Source organism: Rhinolophus hipposideros (assembly GCF_964194185.1).
Source record: "Rhinolophus hipposideros genome assembly, chromosome: 17".
In the NCBI taxonomy this organism is placed as follows: Eukaryota; Metazoa; Chordata; class Mammalia; order Chiroptera; family Rhinolophidae; genus Rhinolophus; species Rhinolophus hipposideros.
The window spans coordinates 56,374,853-56,396,851 of NC_138063.1; the positions used below are offsets into that span (position 1 = coordinate 56,374,853).

The 21,999-nt window shown below is 42.2% G+C and overlaps 1 protein-coding gene across 5 annotated transcripts in view; it reads left to right on the top strand.

The window, feature by feature from the left end:
- Nucleotides 1-21,999, top strand: part of CFAP100 (cilia and flagella associated protein 100) — a 69,950-nt gene that overhangs the window by 9,720 nt on the left and 38,231 nt on the right. For 2 of the 5 annotated variants that reach the window (XM_081078532.1, XM_081078535.1), the window contains exon 3: nucleotides 16,601-16,675. The exons of the other annotated variants lie outside the window; for them this stretch is intronic. In XM_081078532.1, coding sequence (XP_080934658.1) covers nucleotides 16,601-16,675 — 75 coding nt within the window. The remainder of the gene's footprint in view (nucleotides 1-16,600; nucleotides 16,676-21,999) is intronic. 5 annotated transcript variants of the gene reach the window in all.

Below are 21,999 nucleotides of genomic sequence, written 5' to 3' on the forward strand. Positions count from 1 at the left end.
ACCAGGTTCCCTGAGCAGGAGGGGGAGACAGCAGGGGATATCCAGCCCGTCTTCCTTCCACTTGTGCAAGTTAGCGTTGCCATAAATTCAGGGACAAACAGCATGACTCAGGGCCCACTCTTGTCCTCCTGCTACCCTCCAGGTTTGTGGGGGATGAGAGGGCTAAGTGACTGGGGTTCAGTTGCCTACACGTATAAGATAGGCATCCAAGCAGAAAAGTAAAGGCTTGTGACCTTTCCTGCACCCGAGGGCTGTGAAGGAATGTTCACACCCCTCTATGTACATTTTTGTTTATACCAGTTAATCAAGTATTTTGACAGTGTACCAGTCACAGAAAATGAGCAATGCTCAAATGAAACATGTCTTTAGACAGGAGATGTGAGCTGAGAAAGAAGTAAATTCAAGTGGTGTTGCACTGATGTAGAGGTGTCTTTGATTGGGGAGTCAGGGAAGACCCTTCCGTGTGGACAGCAGTATAGAGAGACAGAGCTCTATACAAAGGGCAAAGAAGGTGCATTCCAGGCAAAGGAGCAGGCAGTGCAAAGGTCCTGTGGCAGGAACTGTGGGGCCTGTGTGAGGCACCCAAAGAGGACGAGTGGCTGGAGCAGAGGGAGGGATAGGGAGAGGGTAGGGGAGGAGAGCAGAGAGGCCTCACTGAGCACATCTTGCTGGGCCTCCAGGCCCCAGTGAGGAGTGGGGCTTAATCTGTAAGATCGCCCTCATGAGCTGCAGTGCCAAGTTGCTTCATTTAACGCTAGGTGTTGGAGATCTTTCACTGTCTGTACACATCAATGCTCTGTACTTTCTAAAGATTGCAGAGATGCCCATTGTGTGACATACCGGCTTTCACTATATCTCTCTCTACTGCGCGATAATTCTGGTTCCAGTGTTTGCTTTCCCGACAGTGCTGCAGCAGACACCCTCTACAACCATACCCCCACACTCCCATCTTTGGGATAAAATACAAGAGGGATCACTGGATCAAAAAACCTAGAACTCTTTTCTTTGTACAGCTACCATCTAGTGAGACTGTGCATCATGACCAAGGCCGGCTGCTCATAACAGCACCCAGAGCTTTGCACAGAGCTGGTTTCTCTCATCTTGCTGCACTGCTGACCTCATGGTGCTCTCCTTAACAGCCTCTGCCTAGGTCTTCAGACTTAGTCACATGGCCAACCTGAGTGGGAGGACACCAGGAATGCAGTCTTTATGCTCTTGATGTGAGAGGGGAGAGAATGGAGATGACTCTCGGGGACCACACTCTGGTGTCTGCTCCCTGTAGAGCCCCATCCTGAGGACAGGGAGGGCTAAACCCAAACCTTTCTCTTCTGATACCTGGACCACCTGGTTTCCAGAAGGTAGCACTGCCCAGTGATTAAGGCCAGGAAGGGCGCTGGATCCCAACTCCACTTGCGTGAAACTGAACCCCTTCAAGTTTCAGTTTCCTCATTTTTCTCTGTTCCTGAGAAAGGAAAGTGGTGCATCATGTACAGAGCTTATCCCAGGGCCAGGCACATGATGTCCTGAGCTCCTGTGATCCTGCAGGAGGGTTACCTTGAGGAGCTGGTGTGTGTGCAGAGCCAGGCAGGCCCGTTGGACTTGGGCAGGTAGAGAGGGAAAGGGACATTTTGAGAAGAACTACAGGCAATGAATGGGGCAAAGTGGGAATGGACGGCCATGTGGGGGAGAGTCACACTGTAAACTAGAAAGGTAAGTTGAGGGCAATCACAGAGGCCCCATATAGCTGGGCCTTGGTGGACAGTGGGCAGTCACTGAATGCTTGTGAGCAAGGAGTTGCCCTGATCAGTGAGAGGAGGGCAAGCAGATGAGGACCCGGAGTCCAGCAGCAGCCGCAACTGAGAGTGGGTGAGGGACTGGAGGTGGGGGACAGGAGGGAGTTCCCCAGGGGAAGGTGGAACAAGTCTGGGGGGAGCTTGCAGTACCATTATGCAAAGCTTCAGGTGCCTGTGGGACCTCTAGGGAAATACCTGGTTGGATTGTTGGAGCTTCAGGGGAATTCTGCAATACCAATTTGGGAGTCATCTAAATATAGACCAAAAGAACAAACCGGTGACGCCATGCCACCTCCACCTATTCAAGGTGCTGCTTCCCCTTGGCTTCCAGGTTGCCGAACTTCCTGCTGCCTCTGCTCTCTGCCCCTTCTCAACCTCCCCTGGAGGTTCCTGCTCAACTAAATGACCCTAACCCACAAATCCCCCTGTGCTGGGTCTTCAGACTCTAAGAGACCTCATGCAGTCCCACAGCTTCAACACTGCACTTCATTGAATGTAAGACCAGCATTATTTTGTACATCACTAGGAAAGAAAAATATAGCCAAACAATGACTCAGTACTGCCTTAGAATTTTAGACTTTAGACATGGGTTTTTAGCATGTATCACGTGTGCATATATTTTTAAAAATGTGAAATGAATTGGTTAAAATATTCTTGAAGCCTCTTTGCCTGCTTAATTCAAACCCTCAGGAGTTACCTGTGACCCCAGGTGTGAGGTTTCACGTCTAAGTGCCCTCTGGGCCATGGAATATTGTCAAAGGTCTTTGGGTGGAGGGGTTTAGCCCTGACACCTGCTGTGCACATTTCATGCATGTGAGCAGCAGAGCCGAGTACATACCAGCTTCACCTGACTCACCGTGAATTTAGGACACTTTCCAATCTCAGTGATGTGAAAAATGTCAACATCCCAGTTCCGATCTCCGCCTGAACCCTCCCTTGAACACCACGCTCGCACTTGGCTGCCTGCTATGCAACCCTTTCAGCGTCCAGTGGCAGTGCAAATTTTTTTTTTTTTTTAAATGACAAAACATATTCTGAAGCTTTATTTAAAAATCTCTCACTGTTCATTATCAAAGTTACAAGATTGTTTGCATACCAGCAGACAGAAAATTTAGGGGAGAGCGCGAACGCAGTCCCCCACTACCACAAATTATGCAGTCGAGTTTCCCACATTTGGGGAAATCGCAGGGGTCAGCACATCCGGAGTGCAATGGGTGAGCCTCGCCCTGGGAAAACCACCTTCGTGATCATGGTGTCTCCCGGCAGTGCAAATTTAACACGGACTTCAACCCCTCCCTGCCCCTTAGCAGACATCCCATCACAAGTTTTCATCCAGGTGCCCAAGCCAATCACCTAGAAGCCACCCTACCTCCTCTCTGTCCCCACTGACATCCAAGGCCCGGCACATCCACCACCCCACCAGCTGCCCCCAGCCTAATCCAGTTATGACAGACTCCGAACTCCTGAAATCACACTCGAATCATGTCATTCCCCTGCTTAAACCTTTTATGTGGCTTTCCATTGCTATTTCAATGAAATCAAAGGTCCTTCCATGCCTCACGGGGCCCCAGCTACCTCTCCAGCCTCATCCCCCCACACACCACTCCCATGCTCTTTCTTGCCTCAGTGACCCCCATGCCAACTTCCCCCAGGTCTCTGCTCAAATGCCCAGCTCACTGAGGTGCCCATACTGCCTATTTACTGGAACATCTCTCACTTGCCTTTCACTCTGCTTTATTTTTCTGTTTAATGCAAATCGCTACCCAACACTATCTTATCCTTGTTCGTTATCTGTCTAGAATGTCAACTCTCAGAAGGCATCCCAGCATCTGCAGCAGCAAGGACACTGAGAAAGTAACAATAAACGTTGACCAGGTGGAGCTGAGCAGTCTATCATCACACCTGTGCCCTTGATCAAAGACAGCCAGGGTCCTCAACACTACCGCCCCCACACCCCGGGCAGGTACACAGAGGCCTGGCTGCCCTCTTGGTATCATCACCGGTCAGGTGCTGGGAGATGGTAATAGACAAGATGGATGTGCTTTCTGTGGTTTTAACATGTAGGTTTCATTATTATTTCGGCGTGGGGAGGCCAACTGATCAGGAGATGACTGCTATCGTTTTACGCACAGACCTCTAGAAACAGTGTGGGGCACACCACACTGGGCCACACCAGGAAGCACCAGCACACTCAGGTGGCAGAGGGAGCAGGGGACTTCTGCACAGGAGGCTTAATTGTGTTTCTCTGGGGCATAGGGCTGCCTGGTAGGGGGCCATTTTAGCTGTTGGCTACCACAACGAATGTAAACACATGATCAGTTTTGTGAATTGTATTTTAAAATGATCTGCCAAGCCTCCTGGGGTTGTGGAATGGTCAAGATGTGATGTGGGATTGGCCTATGGAAAGGAAATAACAGAAGGCAGACAACGGCTTAGGTGAGGGAGGGGTAGGTGAGGTGGGAGGGAGGTGGATGGATTGCATGCTTTTCAGGAAAGAGTCCTGGAACTCTGTGCCTGATTGGACCTGGGCATGGGAGAGAAGGGAGTATCAGGGTGATTCTGTCTCTTAGGTAATAACACGTGTGCATCATGTGCTGTATGCTCAGGGGGCAAACAGCGGTGGGGGAGTGGCCCAGGGATAGCTGAAGTAGATATGCTCAGTTCAGGTGCCTGTGGGAACCACCCAGTGAAGACGGGAGAGGCTGGTGTTGATGGAGGTTAGGAGACTAGATGGTAGTGTCAGTGTTGTCAGAAAACATATGGAAACTGAAGCTGTGGGAGGGAGAGAGAGAGAGAGAGAGAGAGAGAGAGAGAGAGAGAGAGAGAGAGAGAGAGGCCTGGCATGTGGAGGCGCTTGGAAAGGAGAAGGAGGGAGCAGCTGAACAGGCCAGAGGGAAGCCAGAGCCCAGGGGAGGAGAAGGAACATGTCTGAGGGAAAAGTGCCCTTTGGCAACTCTTCAGTAACCTCCACCAGAGTGAGTGCGAGCAGCTGGATGGAGTGACAGACTGGGCAGAAGCCAGAATGGGAGTGGGGGAGGAAGGGAGGCAAGTGGAGATGGTGTTGGGCCCATTCTCAGGAGGTGGCTGTGAAGAAGAAGGAGGGACACAGTGGTCAGAAAGGGCCCTTGTAGCTGGGGAAGGTTCATCACCAGAATCCCAGCAGGACACAGGAGGTACACAAAAGTGGAGTAATTTGAGGAACTGTTGTGTGTGGGACTTGTGTATTGATAATGTTAACCTAATAGTAAAAGAGCCTTTCAAAGCACTTATTGAGAACAGTAGGAATAGCTATTCCGGGTGGCACTGATTCAGGCAGAAGCCCAGTGTTCTGATTAGGAGACAAAGGCAATGGGTATTTATGAGAAAGGGAAGGGGAACAATTACCATGTTTCCCGGAAAATAAGACCGGATCTTGTATTAATTTTTGCTCCAAAAGACACATTGGGGCTTATGTTCAAGGGATGTCATTCTGAAAAATCATGCTAGGGCTTATTTACCGGTTAGGTCTTATTTTCGGGGAAACACAGTATACCAATAGAAGGAAGACATTTCTATTGGTACAGGTAATATAACATAGTAATGTGCATTTTAAAGAATGTTTTTAATTTTCAGTCCAGTAGTCATCAGTCTGGTAGTCATAATATCTGCTTTCTTGTTATCTTTGCAAACAGTTTTTAGGGCACAGTGTTATTCAGGCCCAGTCGAAAGGTTATTTTGCCCTGTTTTTAACATTCCAAAGATTTGAGGTATGAGAGACCTGCAAGGCAGTTCGTCCGGCCTGGCAGCTCCGGCTCCATTTAAAGTGGCTCGGTTTATTTATTTATTTATTTTTTGACAATAACCAATGTTGTGACTGGATCAGCCCTTGGATTCTTCTGATTGCAAGACGCCCTTCAACAATAACCATTAGGAAACTTTGAGAGAAAAAAAGATTTATTATAGGACCTGGAAATTACTCAGCACACCTGGGGCCACACAGCAAGGTCATGGTTAGAGAAAGAAAGCTCGTGTACAGTAGGGCCTGGGGTTCTACTTTTATTGGGGTCAAGGATGGGGACCTAGGGTTTTGAGGGCTTACTCTTTATCGATGAATTTGAAACATAAGAGGAAATTTAAAGCAAAGAAAGAGAAAACAAACAAGTGGCCCAAGTGGTCAGTTATTAAATCAACCAATACCTCTAAAACGGAGCTTCAGTGGGGGAGGTGGCCTGGCTCTTTATCTAGTAATGTGGCTGGCAATGTGTTTATTCAAGATATAGTCATCTTTGAAGGGGACGCCTCTTTGAAATGGATGCCTCTGCAATCAAATCTTGTCAGTCACTTGCATTACAGGAAAGAAAAATCTGTCAGGGTAAGAAAGGGGCTATTTAGGGCTTCCGAAGCACTGAAGGGCCAGTAGGTGCTGGTCACTGATGCTGGTAACTGCAGGAGACTTGCCCACCCCTGGTCTGAATGGGCAAAAGCAAGACCTTTACCTGAACCCAAAAGGCAAGGCTGAATGAAGATGACTTCATTCAGGGGAGGGAGGCAGCCACCACAGCACCTGACAGAAGGGAACTGGGCTCAAATACCCTGACCCATTTCTCCTTTTCACACATCTCCCTCCTGCTGCTGCCTGGCAGAGAGAGGGTAAGGACCCCAGCAGCCCACTGCCTACAGTGAGCCCAGGGGAGGGCAGGGGAGGGGGACGGGATTATATGATACTTACAGTGAGCAAACATCTATGGAAACAGATCACAGAATTTCACGTTAGGGATGAGAGTCAGTAACCAAAATTAGGACTTTGACTCAAATGCAAATTTTAATGAAAGTCTCCAAAAAAAACATTAGATTTGCGTTCTCTCTCTCTTTCTCTCTCTCTCTCTCTCCAGTTACAACTACTTAGAGTCCGTTCAACAAAGTTAAAGCCCAGTAAATTAATATTGTTTTTGTGTACTCTAGCACCAAGCTTAGGATGGGGCACATAACTGGTTCTCAAACTTCACTGTGCATTCAAATTACTTGAGAAGCTGGTGGGGATGCAGACTTCACTCGGTAGGTCTGGAGTGGCCTGGATCTCTGAATTTCTAACCAATTCTTGGAGATGCTGCTGCTGCATGAAGAACCTTTTTGGATCCGGAGGCCCTACTTGGGCACATTTCTAGCTTGGAAAGAGAGAGCAGCTCTGAAGAGCTTGAGACCCCAGAGGAGAAAGATTATGAAGTACTCTGGTGCAAAGGTTGAAACCCACTTCTCTGCTGAGATAGTGACAGGGGGTCAAGGAGACCAGATGGAGGATGATCCCAGAGCTGAGGAGAGGACAGGTGGGCTGGAGAAGTGGGAGACAGGTGGGCACTGTCAATGGGGAGGCGTTAAGTCCCAGAATGAAAGAGAAGGATAGCTGAGAGTGGGGTCCCACTGCATTGGCCTGCCCCTCTTGCAGTGGGATGCTGCAGCCCCGGGAGTGCAGAGAAGGTGGCTCTGGGGAGTAGAGTGGGGAGCGATGGCTTGATGGGGGGAGAAGCAGGTCAGCAGGAGGCCTGAAGGCTGCTTGCTCAGAGAGCTGGCAGCTCTTCTCCAAGCAGCAGAACCCATGCTGTGCTGTACTGGGGATGTGAGTACATTCTAATGCCTGGAGCTCACACCAGATCTCCCATTGCCTAGGGTTTCTGTGTATTTTATCACTTTTTATGAGAATGTTTTGCATCCAGCTCACCTTTCCCTGTTTCTCCTGGAGAATTATTCCAAAAGTAGGCTTATGTTTTTAAAACACTTTAATTTAAAAAAATTTAACTTTGTTAAGGTACTAGAAGAAAACAGGAATTTTTTTAACGTATTTAACCTTCAGATTTGGAATTCCTTTCTAAGCAAGACCCAAAACCCCAAAGCATTTTACTGAGCAAACATTAAAATGTCCTGTAAGAAAAGATACCATAAACTGTCTGAAGGTAATTGACTAATCATCTGAAGGAAGAACATTTTCAGCAGCTCTGATAGTGAGCCAGTGTCCTTTAATAGATAAAGGTTCTCAAGAATCACTTAAAAACTACAAAATCCCAAAAGAAAAAAGGGCAAAGGATACTAATAGAGAGAAGCAAATGGATAATTAACATTTGAAAAAAACAACACAATCTCATTCATAATTGAGAAATGCAAACTAAAACGGAGATGCCGTTTATCAGATTGACAAAGTTCTAGGTGTGTGGGACACAGTCCAGCTCAGTTTGGTGGTGGACAAGGATTGCAGGAGTTTAGAAGTACCCTCAAGGTCCACCAGGAGTCCTGGCTAAGTAACAATGAGGCTTGTGCGTGAGCAGATGTATTTTGTTTAACTTTTTAAAAATTGTGGTAAAATATACCTAACAAAATTTATACATTTTTATCTTTAAGCATTTTTTGTTTTTGTTTTTTAATCTTTAATGGATTTAGTTATAAATAGGTTTGATGGTATTTTTTTTAATTAAAGTTTATTGGGGTAACAATTGGTAGTAAAGTTATATAGATTTCAGGTGTACAATTCTGTATTACATCATCTATAAATCCCATTGTGTGTGCACCACCCAGAGTCAGTTTTTCTTCCATCACCATATATTTGTACCCCTTTCCTCCCATCTACAACCTCCCTCCCCCTTATTCTCTGGTAACCACTAAAGTATTGTCTGTGTCTATGATTTTTTGTTTCTCATGTATTTGTGTTGTTCTTTTGTTGTTTTTGGATTATATACCACATATCAGAGAAATCATAGGGTTCTCTGCTTTTTCTGTCTGACTTATTTCGCTTAGCATTATACTCTCAAGATCCATCCACGTTGTCACAACTGGTCCTATTTCATCTTTCCTTACCGCCGATTAGTATTCCATTGTGTACATATACCACAACTTCTTTATCCATTCATCTATCGAAGGACATCTTAATTGTTTCCATGTCTTGGCCACCGTAAATAAAGCTTCAATGAACATTGGAGCACATATGTCTTTATGGATAAATGTTTTCAGATTTTCTTGGTGGATGCCCAGGAGAGGGATTGCTGGGTCATATGATAATTCTATTCATAATTTTGTGAGGAATCTCCACACTGCCTTCCATAACGGCTGCACCAGTCTGCATTCCCACCAACAGTGTATGAGTGTTCCTTTTTGTCTACAGCCTCTCCAACACTTGTTACTATTTGTCTTGATGATAGCCATTCTAACTGGGGTGAGGTGATATCTCATTGTGGTTTTTATTTGCATTTCTCTGATGATCAGTGATGTTGAGCATTTTTTCATATGTCTAATTTGTACATTGCCATTTGTATGTCCTCTTTGGAGGAATATCTCTTCAGGTCCTCTGCCCATTTTTCAATTGGGTTGTTGCTTTTTTGTTGTTGAGTTTCATGAGTTCCTTGTATATTTTGGATATTAGCCCCTTATCGGAGGCACTGTTTGAAAAAATCTTCTCCCATTCAGTTGGTTGCCTCTTTATTTTGTCGGTGGTTTCTTTTGCTGTGCAGAAGCTTTTCAGTTTCATATAGTCCCATTCGTTAGTTTTAGCTTTATATCCTTTACATTTAGAGTCAAATTCTTAAAAATCTCTTTGAACCCAAGGTTCATAAGTTTAGTACATATGTTTTCTTCTATGCAGTTTATTGTGTCAGGTCTTATGCTTAAGTCTTTTATCCATCTTGAATTAACTTTGGTACATGGTGACAGATAGCAGTCCAGTTTCATTCTTTTGCACGTGGCTATCCAATTCCCCCAGCACCATTTATCGAAGAGGCTGTCTTTTCTCCATTGTATGTTTTTAGCTTCTTTGTCAAAAATTATCTGTCCATATTTACGTGGTTTCATTTCTGGGTTCTCAATTCTATTCCATTGGTCTATGTGTCTGTTTTTCTGCCAATACCATGCTGTTTTGATTATTGTAGCCCTATAGTACAAGCTAAAGTCAGGAAGTGCAATACCTCCAGCATTGTTTTTTTTTTTTTTTTTAAGATTGCTTTGGCTATTCGGGGTCTATTGTGGTTCCAAACAAATCTGATCATTTTTTTGTTCTATTTCCTTAAAAAATGCCTTTGGGATATTGATGGGGGTTAGCATTAAATCTGTATATGGCTTTGGGTAATATGGCCATTTTAACTATGTTGGTTCTTCCAATCCTTGAGTACGGAATGCCTTTCCATTTCTTCCTGTCTTCATCAATTTCTTTCAAGAATGTCTTATAGTTTTCACATTCTCCTTCACATCCTTGGTTAAGTTTATTCCTAGGTATTTTATTCTTTTTGCTGCAATTGCAAAAGGAATTGTTTTTTGTTTTTCTTTTTCTGAGATTTCATTGTTAGTATATAGGAAAGCAATGGAAATTTGTACATTGATTTTGTAGCCAGCAACTTTGCTGTATTCATTGATTGTTTCTAATAGCTTTTTGGTGGAGTCTTTAGGGTTTTCTCTATGTAGCATCATGTCATCTGCAAAGAGTGATAATTTAACTTCTTCATTCCCAATTTGGATGTCTTTTATTTCTTTCTCTTGCCTGATGGCTCTGGCAAGGACTTCCAACACGATGTTGAAAAGCAGAGGTGATAGGGGACTGCCCTGTCGTGTTCCTGAACGTAGAGCAAAGGGCTTCAGTTTTTCACCATTAATTATGAGGTTAACTGAGGGCTTGTCATATATGGCCTTTATTATGTTAAGGTATTTTCCTCCTATACCTATTATATTAAGTGTTTTAATCATAAATGGATGTTGTATCTTGTCAAATGATTTTTCTGCATCAATTGATATAATCATATGATTTTTGTCCTCTATTTTGTACATGTGATGTGCATCAATTGATATAATCATGTGATTTTTGTCCTCTATTTTGTACATGTGATGTAGCACATTGATGGATTTGCGGATTTTGAATCATCCTTGTGCTCCTGGGATTAATCACACTTGGTCGTGATGAATAATCTTTTAAATGCATTGTTGTATTGGAGTTGCTAGAATTTTGTTTAGGATTTTAGCATCTGTATTCATCAGAGATATTGGTCTGTAGTTTTCTTTTTTTGTGTTGTCCCTACCAAGTTTTGGTATCAGGGTAATGTTGGCCTCATAAAATGAGTTAGGGAATACTGTCTCTTCTTCAATTTTTTGGAAGAGTTTGAGCAGGATTAGTATTATATAATCTTGGAAGGCTTGGTAGAATTCACTAGTGAAGCCATCTGGTCCCAGACTTTTGCTTTTGGGAATGTTTTGGATGACTGATTCAATTTCATTACTGGTGATCAGTCTATTTAGATTTTGAAATTCTTCATGGTTCAGAATGGGGAGGCTATATGTTTCTAAGAACTTTTCCATTTCATCTAGATTATTGAATTTGGTGGCATATAGTCCTTCACAGTATTCTTGGATGATTCTTTGTATTTCTGTGACATTTTTTATAACTTCACCTTTTTCATTTCTGATTTTGTTTATTAGTGTCTTCTCTCTTTATCTTAATGAGTCTAGCCAAGGGTTTGTCAATTTTGTTAATCTTTTCAAACAAACAGCTCTTTTTCACGTTGATTTTTTTCTATTGTCTTTTTGTTCTCTATTTCATTTATTTCTGCTCTGATTTTATTATTTCCTTTCTTTTGCTGACCTTGGGTTTCATTTGTTCTTCTTTTTCTAGTTCTTTAAGGTGGAACGTGAGGTTATTTATGTGGGATTGTCTTGTTTCTTGAGATAGGCCTGTAATGATATAAATTTCCCTCTTAAAACTGCTTTCATTGCAGCCCCAAAATTTTGGTAGGATATGTTTTCATTGTCATTTGTTTCTATGTATCTTTTGATCTCTCCTCTGATTTCTTCTTTGACCCAGTCGTTCTTTAAAAGTAGGTTGTTTAATCTCCATGTATTTGTGTTTTTTCCTGCTTTCTTTTTGCAGCTGATATCCAATTTCAAAGCCTTGTGATCAGAGAATATGCGTGGTATGATTTCAGTCTTGTAATTTGCTGATGCTAGTTGTATGTCCCAATATATGGTTCATCTTTGAGAATGTTCCATGTACACTAGAAAAAAAATGTATAGTCTGATGTTTTAGGATGAAGTTCTCTATAAATGTCAATTATGTCCATTTCATCTAATGTGTCATTTAGGGCTGCTATTTTGTTATTTATTTGCTGTTTGGATGATCTATCCATAGCTGTCAATGATGTATTTGGGTCCCCTAGTATAATTGTGTTTGGGTCAATTTCTCCCTTTAGTTCTGTTAGTAGTTGCTTGGTATATTTTGGTGCTCCCTAATTAGGGTCATAAATATTCATGACTGTTATGGTTTCTTGTTGTGTAGTCCCCTTTACCATTATGAAATGTCCATCTTTGTCTCTTGTTACCTTTTTTATCCTGAAATCTGTTTCATCTGATATCATTATGGCTACACCTGATATTCTCCGGATACCATTTGCTTGGAGTGTCCATTTTCACCCTTTCACTTTGAGTCTATGCTTGTCCTTGTAGCTGAGATGTGTCTCTTTGAGGCAGCATATGGTTGGGTTTAGTTTTTTGATCCAATCTGGTACTCTGTGCCTTTTTATTGGTGAGTTCAGGTTATAACATATAGGGTGATTGTTGATACATGAGGATTTCCTATTATTCTGTCTTCAGTTTTCTGGTAAGACTGTGTCTCCATTGTTTCTTTGCCTTTTTGTTGTTGTCTATTATTTCCGTGTAGTGGTATTCTATGACTTTCCCACTGTTTCTTCTTTTATTACAGTATGTATTTCAGTTCTGGGTTTGTATTTGTGTGTGTGTGTGTGTTTTGTTTTTGTTTTGAGTATTTACCATTAAGTTTACGTTACAGAAAGTTTGATATTTAGAGTATCCTGTTTTCTTCAGCATGCGTCCTTTCTCCATTCCGATATTCCGGTTCAGGCCTTTACTCTCCTCCCTTTTATGTTTTGGTTGCCACAAATTGTCCTTGTTGATGGTGGTCGAATAGCCTCCTTTAGTATTTCTTGTAGTGCAGGTCGTGTATTAGAAAATTCCCTCAGCTCCGGATGTCTGGAAAGGTCTTTATTCCTTTTCATATCTAAAGGATATCTTTGCTGGATATATTATTCTTGGCTCATAATTTCTCTCTTTCAATAGTTTGAATATTTGGTTCCACTCCCTCCTGGCTTATAGAGTTTCTGCTGAAAAATCTGATGATAATCTAATGGGCTTTCCTTTGTAGGTTACCATCTTCTTTTCCCTGGCTGCCTTGAGGATTCTTTCTTTTTCTTTGTTTTTTTACATCTTCAATACAATGTGCCTTGGAGAAGGCCTGTTGGGATTGAGGTAATTAGGTGGTCTATTTATTTCTTGGATTTGAGGATCCAGTTCTGTCCACAAGTTTGGGAAGTTCTCATCGACTATTTGTTTAAATATATTCTCTATTCCCTTCTGTCTTTCTTCTCCGTCTGGTATGCCCATTATTCTTATATTGCTCTTTCTGATGGAGTCAGAAAGTTCTTGTAGATTTCTTTCATTTCTTTTAAGTCTCAAGTCTCTTTCTTCTTCCATCTGTGTAATTTCCAGGTTTCTATCTTCGATGTCACTGATTCTTTCCTCCATCTGGTCAACTCTAATACCTAAGCTGGCTATTTCATTCTTCATTTCTTTTACTGAGTTCTTAATCTCTGGAAATTCTATTTGGTTCTTTTTTAAAATTTCAATCTCTTTGGTAAAATGTTCATGTTGTTCTTTGATTGTGTTTCTGAGTTCGTTAAACTGCCTTTCTATGTTTTCTTCCATCTCGTTGAGTTTTTTCAGAACTGCAATCTTGAATTCTCTGTCATTTTAGTCATATATTTCCATATCTTTAAGTTAATTTTCTGGAATCTTTTCACTTTCTTTCTGAGTTGTCTTGTGTCCTTGGTTATTCATGGCACTCAATGATTTATATTTCTCTTCCTAGACATCTACAGGAGTGGGTTCTGCAATTGGTTGATAGAAAGAGGTCTTTATTTTGTTTTCCAGTATGTATGGTAGAATGTTTTATTTTCTCTCCGACTGCAGCCTTTTTTTCTGTCTCACATTGTAGTGTTATATTCTCTCTGCACTATTCCAGCTTCTCACACAATGGGGGGACTCCCTGGAAGGTGGGCTTCTCCTCTTTAACAGTACATCTGAGTCATAGGGTGCTGCATCCATGTGGGGATGCGGAGAGCTTTTGAAGTTCCAAAGCATTTCCTGCACCAGATTCAGTGCCCTGTGTTTCAGCCGTTCTGTTTACTCCTATAGGGATCCGCCCAGATAGATGGGGACAGGGGTGGGTGGGTTGTGAGAGGTGGCCCAGAGCAATGTCGGCGACCACCCCCACAGCCAGTCCTGCTTCCACAGTTCCCTCTCCTTTTCCAGATGTAGTTGGGCTGCAACACTGTGTCTGTGTACCACAGTTCTCAGAACTGCAAATATTCTTTTGATCTGACAGTGCTACTGTTCTGCTTCTAGCACTGGGCAGGTGGGGGCGCGGTGAGCTCTAGGAGGGTAGGGAGGGTGGGTTCTCTGTGACAGTGAGGGCTTAAACCACCATTTTCAGCCTTCTTCCCTCTTGCTTTGCTCCAAGGTCTCTGACGTGAGCGTTGGGTTCAGCCGTGTTATATGCTGTCCCCTCAGCCCTGTGGGCCATAAGTGGACCCCTGGCAGTCCGAGTTCTTCCCTCTCCTGCAGCTATGGTAGTTTCGGTATGCAGCGAGCAAGGAGCGCTGAGCTAGGTGTGGGTCCTGCTGCCACAGGGCCCCGTCTCTGCACTTCTCCCTTCCCTCCACCCCTGCTCGCGAAATTTGCCCACCTTTAGGTGAATTCAGTAGTGAGCCTCTTTGTCTTGCCTGATTGCTGTGCAGGGAGTCCTTTGTGGAGTTATAGTAGTTCAGTTTGTTGTAAATTCCAGGGGAGATTTCCAGAGGTTCACCTCACACCTCTATTTTGATGTCGTCTTTATCTTTAAGCATTTAAAGCATTTTCATGTGTCCAGTTCAATGTCGTTAAGTACACTCACATTGTTATGTAACCATCACCACCATCTATCTCCAGAACTATCTTCACCTTGCAAAACTCAAACTCTGTACTCATTAAATACTAACTCCCCATTCCCTCCCCACCAGTACCCAATAACCACCATCCTGCTTTCTGTTTCTATGAATTTGATTCCCTTAGGGACCTCATATAAGTGGAATCATACAGTAGTCACACTTTTGTGGTTGACTTTTTTCACTTAGTATGACGCCCTCAAGGTTTATCTATGTTTTACCGCAGGGATGTCCAAACTTTTTTCAACGTTTTTCACCAAGAGCCATATGAGGTGAAATACACAAACAGCCGGGCCAGTCACTCGAGGTGAAGTATGTATTGCCTCACCTGGTTTATTTAAGTAAACTAAATATATTTTTGGAATTTGCTGCAAGCCAATTAACAATGGATCATGGGCCACAGTTGGCCCGTGGGCCGCAGTTTGGATACCCCTGTTTTAGCATGTAAACAGATGCATTTATAGTGAAAAAGCAAGGGGCATCTAAATGTGTGCATGCATAAATTACCTCTGAGTAGATACACAAAATTCTGTCTGGTAATGACAGGTTTGGGTAAGGACTTATCACTCCTAGCTCCAGAGACCTCTATCCTGTCCCAGTCTCACAGAGACAACCACCTGCCCTACTCAAACCTTTCGCAGCCCGGACAGCAGCAGTACTAGTTAGGAGCTGTATCCATGTCAACATTCAACATATCAACATATCAAACCTGCACTGTTAGAAAAATTTGCTATGTATGTGCATTGCTTTTTCAATTAAGAAAAAATTTAAATTTCATTAGGATTTTATTTATTTGTTTTTCGTTTTGGTCTGTTTAAATCACAGTGGTATCTTCTGATTTTTATGATATGGTTAATTAAAATTTACTATCTAGAAATTTAACTATATAGTCACTAAAGAAGATAGTAAGAAAATAATAAAGATTCAGCAACCTGCGCTAAGGCCTCACCACCCCCTACTTCCTTTTTCTTTACCATTATATATGCTGCTTGGTTCTGAAGGCATTTGAGTTTTTAGCCCCAAACCCTGACCTCCTGCCAGTCCCACAGGACTCCTGTTTCCTTCAATCTTCTCACACCCCATCACCCATCTACTCAGGGCCTGGCCCTTGGTATCATACCCCCGAACTCCCAGGCCCTCCTTTGTCCTTCATCACCCCAGGTCACTCTCCCTCATGCTGGTCCACCAAAACATCCCTCCATACTCTACTGCAGCCCCCACCCCATCTGCCCTCTGGGCTGGCTGCTCTCCCAGGCTGGCATAGACTGAAATCTCCAAGTTACAAAAGATTCCTGAGTTGGGATGGAAGGAAGTACGGAGTCAAATGCTTACTTCCTTGAGGGTATCAGTTGAAGAGAGAACAACAAGGAAATGTGAGTCTCTGTGTCTTCCGGTCTAACCCTGCGGGAAGCCCTGGGCAGCGCAAGCCAAAGGGCTTCGCAGGGCAGGAGGCAGAGGCCCATGACCTCCCTGTATAATGGTCCTGCACTACTCTTCAGGAGCAAATTGAACGGTGTGAAAGGGAAGGCACATAAATCTTATGTGTGCCAGGCATATGTGCTAGGAACTCTTATGACCACATTCTTGAACAGTTCACACAATTTCCCAGCAAAGTCAGCATGATCATCTCAGATGTGGAAACTGAGGCTCAGAGAAGCTGAGCAACTTTCCAAGCCGGCTCACCAAGCCTGCTCAGCAGGCAGGTGAGTGTGTGGGAGCCCTAGTGTGTCTGAGTCTCTCTCCAACCTCACACTATATTCACAGTTATCACAAAATAAGTTACTTGCTGTGGCCCTCACTTTTATGTCTCCCCAGAGAACAGCTGGGAATCCACAGACAACAGTTCTTCTATCACTGAAGAAAAAAAGAAACATGGGAAAAAAGGCAAAGGTACCTCTGGAGCTGGAAGCTGAAATCCTAGATGGTGGGAGGCTCACTCTCTCCTTTAGGCCCAGATTCTTTCACCAGTGTGAAGGGCAGAAGGAAATGCTTCTGTTTCCATTAGGAAATGGGTTACTGAGACCTGAAATAACAGGAACATAAACAAAGTGTGATTTTTTTCTTCTAGTAATGGGAAATGTGGGAGGCAGTCCAGGGCTCCATGAGGCTCCACCAATAGCAGTTCTACAAACAAAATCATCCAAGTGACTAGATCCCAAGTTTTTCTCCGCCACCATCTTTATCCGTAGGTCTTTCAACTGCAAAGTTGCCACGTGGTCACAAAATGGTTGCTGCAGCTCCAGCCATTATATCTCATTTCAGACAGGGAGAAAGAGCAAGAAGGGCAAAACTGCCCACCTGCCAACTCAGCCCTCCCTGGGGAAAGATTCTTCCCAGAAGCCCCACCCAACTATTTCTGACTGCATTCTATTTGTCATGGAGCCATCAGCGTCTGCAAGGGAGTCTGAGAAAGGTAGCTTTTCAGCTAGACACATGGCTGCCACCTGTTAGGAGGAGGAAGAGTAGGCAACTAGCTGTGTTTGCCTCATCTTCCGAGTCCCCACTCTATGGCTCCCAGACTCCCTCCTAGTTCCTGCACTACCCCACCCCCACCCCTGGGACTCCTAGGCTTACAGGCAAGTCTGATCCTTCTGCACAGGAGTGTAGATGTGAGCATGTTCCCTGAGCCTGTCCTTCACAGTTTAAGCTTCCACCCCTCAGCCCACCCCACCTTGTTTCCTCTTTCTTTTAATTATGAAAATCCAAACCTTCCCAGAAGAAGAGACTAAAGTCCAGTTAACTCACATGAACTCACATTCCTATCACCATATTGGACAGTGAATAAGATTTTGCCACATTTTCTTCATCCATCCTTTTCTCTTTTTCTTTTTGGTCTTTGCCAAAATATTTTAAAGTAAAATCCAAACATGTCATTTTATCTTTATATCCCTCAATGTGTGTTTTTTTAAAAAAATAGGTCATTTGTCTTACAAGCCCACAATGAAGTTAACCAGACCTTCATTTACCCAATTATCTCAGAAATGTCTTCCTATAGAAGATTCGTTCTCATCAAAATTCAGATGAGATCTGAACATTTTCAGTCTCTTTGAATCAAGCACAACCACTTCCCCATGTCCTTTCATTTTCTGTGCCTTGAGTTGAGAAATGGTGTAATTATCCTGTAGAATGTCCTCTGTGATATATCTGCTTCCTGATGCTGTCATGGAAACTGTTTCTCTCTCCCCTGTAATTCCTTTAATTGGACACTAGATGCGTGACAGGATCTGTGTTCCACTTTGTCCACAGACTCCTTCCTAGGTGGGCTGTGTGCTTCCTACCATCTTTCCTAAGAAGCCCGCACATCTAGCTGCCTCGCTGTTGGCCGTGCTACTATCCATGGGTTCAGGTGGTGGCCACCTGACCCTCCGTCACAGACCCCCATCAGCCATTCACCTGATAATTTCTTCTACAGGTGGGGGCTTGTGCTAAACTGATTCTTCCACTAAGGGTGAGGGGTCTGGGCTTTGGATTTGTTTTGTTTCTTCACTGAGACATAATTCATACACAGCAAAATGCAGAAATCTCAAGTATACAGTTTGATAAATTTTGACAAATGTATACAACTTCGTATCTTCCACCCATTCACCATCTAGAACATTTTCATCTGCCCGAAATTCTCTTTCTTTCAAAGATAGCCGGTGTTCTGCAGTCACAGAGTCATTTTATCCATTCTCAAACCTCACATAAATGGAATCATTCTGTGCTCTTTTGGTTCTTTCTGGCTTCCTTCATTCAGCATCACCTCTGTGAGATGCAAGTAGCAGGAGTTCCTTCCTTACTATTGCTTTGTGTATTCCACTGTGCACATATGTCAATAATATATTATTCTTTTTTTATTTATTTATTTTTAATCCTTATTTATTTATTTATTTACCTTTAAAATTTATTGAAGTGACAATTGTTAATGAAATTACATAATTTCAGGTGTACAATTCTGTATTACATCATGTATAAATCCCATTGTGTGTTCACCACCCAGAGTCAGTTTTCCTTCCATCACCATATATTTGATCCCCTTTACCCTCATCTCTCACCCCCCACCCCCCTTACCCTCTGGTAACCACTAAACTATTGTCTGTGTCTATGAGTTTTTGTTTCTCATTAGTTTGTCTTGTTCTTTTGTTGTTTTTGGTTTATATACCACATATCAGTGAAATCATAGGGTTCTCTGCTTTTTCTGTCTGACTTATTTCGCTTAGCATTATACTCTCAAGATCCATCCATGTTGCCACAAATGTTCCTATATCATCTTTCCCTAATGCCAAATAGTATTCCAGTGTGAATATATACCACAACTTCTTTATCCATTCATCTATCGAAGGACATTTTGGTTGTTTCCAAGTCTTGGCCACCGTAAACAAAGCTGCAATGAACATTGGAGCACACGTGTCTTTATGTATAAATGTTTTCAAATTTTTTGGGTAGATACCCAGGAGAGTGATTGCTGGGTCATATGGTAATTCTATTTGTAATTTTTTGAGGAATCGCCACACTGCCTTCCGTAGCAGCTGCACCCGTCTGCATTCCCACCAACAGTGTATGAGGGTTCCTTTTTCTCAACAGCCACTCCAACACTTGTTACTATTTGTCTTGTTGATGATAGCCATTCTGACTGGGGTGAGGTGATATCTCATTGGGGTTTTTATTTGCATTTCTCTGATGATTAGAGATGTTGAACATTTTTTCATATGTCTATTGACCATTTGTAAGTCCTCTTTGGAGAAATGTCTCTTCAGGTCCTCTGCACATTTTTCAATTGGGTTGTTTGTTCTTTTGTTGTTGAGTTTCATGAGTTCCTTGTATATTTTGGATATTAGACCCTTATCCGAGGAACTGTTTGCAAAAATCTTCTCCCATTCAGTCGGCTGCCTCTTTATTTTGTCGATGGTTTCTTTTGCTGTGCAGAAACTTTTAAGTTTCATATAGTCCCATTCATTTATTTTAGCTTTTACTTCCATTGCCTTTGGAGTCAAATTCATAAAGTGCTCTTTGAACCCAAGGTCCATAAGTTTAGTACCTATGTATTCTTCTATGCAGTTTATTGTGTCAGGTCTTATGCCTAAGTCTTTGATCCATTTTGAATTAATTTTGGTACATGGTGACAGATAGCAGTCCAGTTGCACTCTTTTGCACGTGGCTATGCAATTCTCCCAGCACCATTTATTGAAGAGGCTGTCTTTCCTCCATTGTATGTTTTTAGCTTCTTTGTCAAAAATTATCTGTCCGTATTTATGTGGTTTCATTTCTGGGTTCTCAATTCTATTCCATTGGTCTATGTGTCTGTTTTTCTGCCAATACCATGCTGTTTTGATTATTGTAGCCCTGTAGTACAAGCTAAAGTCAGGGAGTGCAATAACTCCAGCATTGTTCTTTTTTCTTAAGATTGCTTTGGTTATTAGGAGTCTTTTGTGGTTCCAAACAAATCTGATGATTTTTTGTCCTATTTCTTTAAAAAATGCCATTGGGATTTTGATGGGGATTGCATTAAATCTGTATATGGCTTTGGGTAATATGGCCATTTTAACTATGTTGAGTCTTCCAATCCATGAGCACGGAATGTCTTTCCATTTCTTTGTGTCTTCTTCAATTTCTTTCAAAAATGTCTTATAGTTTTCAGCATATAAATCCTTCACATCCTTGGTTAAGTTTATTCCTAGGTATTTTATTCTTTTTGCTGCAATTGCAAAGGGAATTGTTTTTTGTTTTTCTTTTTCTGAAATTTTATTGTTAGTATATAGGAATGCAATGGACATTAGTACATTGATTTTGTAGCCGGCAACTTTACTGTATTCGTTGATTGTTTCTAACAGCTTTTTGGTGGAGTCTTTAGGGTTTTCTATATATAGCATCATGTCATCTGCAAAGAGTGACAATTTAACTTCTTCATTCCCAATTTGGATGCCTTTTATTTCTTTCTCTTGCGTGGTGGCTCTGGCAAGGACTTCCAACACGATGTTGAAAAGCAGAGGTAATAGAGGACAGCCCTGTCGTGTTCCTGAACATAGAGCAAAGGGCTTCAGTTTTTCACCATTAATTATGAGATTAGCTGAGGGCTTGTCATAGATGGCCTTTATTATGTTAAGGTATTTTCCTTCTATACCTATTTTATTAAGTGTTTTAATCATAAATGGATGCTGTATCTTGTCAAATGCCTTTTCTGCATCAATTGATATAATCGTATGATTTTTGTCCTCTATTTTGTATATGTGATGTATCACATTGATGGATTTGCGGATGTTGAACCATCCTTGTGCCTTAGCGATGAACCCCACTTGGTCATAATGAATAGTCTTTTTAATGCATTGTTGTATTCGATTTGCTAAAATTTTGTTTAGGGTTTTTGCATCAGTATTCATCAGAGATATAGGTCTGTAGTCATCTTTTTTTGTGTGTTGTCCTTACGAGGTTTTGGTATCAGGGTAATGTTGGCCTCATAAAATGAGTTAGGGAGTACTGACTCTTCTTCAATTTTTTGGAAGAGTTTGAGCAGGATTGGTATTAGATCCTGTTTGACGGTTTGGTAGAATTCACTAGTGAAGCCATCTGGTCCCGGACTTTTGCTTTTGGGAATGTTTTGGATGACTGATTCAATTTCCTTACTGGTGATCGGTCTTTTTAGATTTTCCAGTTCTTCATGGTTCAGCCTTGGAAGGCTATATGTTTCTAAGAACTTGTCCATTTCTTCTAGGTTATTGAATTTGGTGGCATATAGTCCTTCATAGTATTTTTGCATGATCCTTTTTATTTCTGTGGTGTCCGTGATAACTTCCCCTTTTTTCATTTCTGATTTTGTTAACTAGTGTCTTCTCTCTTTTTATCTTAGTGAGTCTAGCCAAGGGTTTGTCGATTTTATTAATTTTTTCAAAGAACCAGCTCTTTGTCCCATTAATTTTTTCTATTGTCTTTTTGTTCTCTATTTCATTGAGCTCTGCTCTGATTTTTATTATTTCCTTTCTTCTGCTGACCTTGGGTTTCACTTGTTCTTCTTTTTCTAGTTCTTTAAGGTGTAGCATGAGGTTATTTATTTGGGATTTTTCTTGTTTCTTGAGATAGGCCTGTAATGATATAAATTTCCCTCTTAAAACTGCTTTCCCTGCATCCCAAAAATTTTGGAATGATGTATTTTCATTGTCATTTGTTTCTATGTATCTTTTGATCTCTCCTCTGATTTTTTCTTTGACCCAGTCGTTCTTTAAAAGTATGTTGTTTAATCT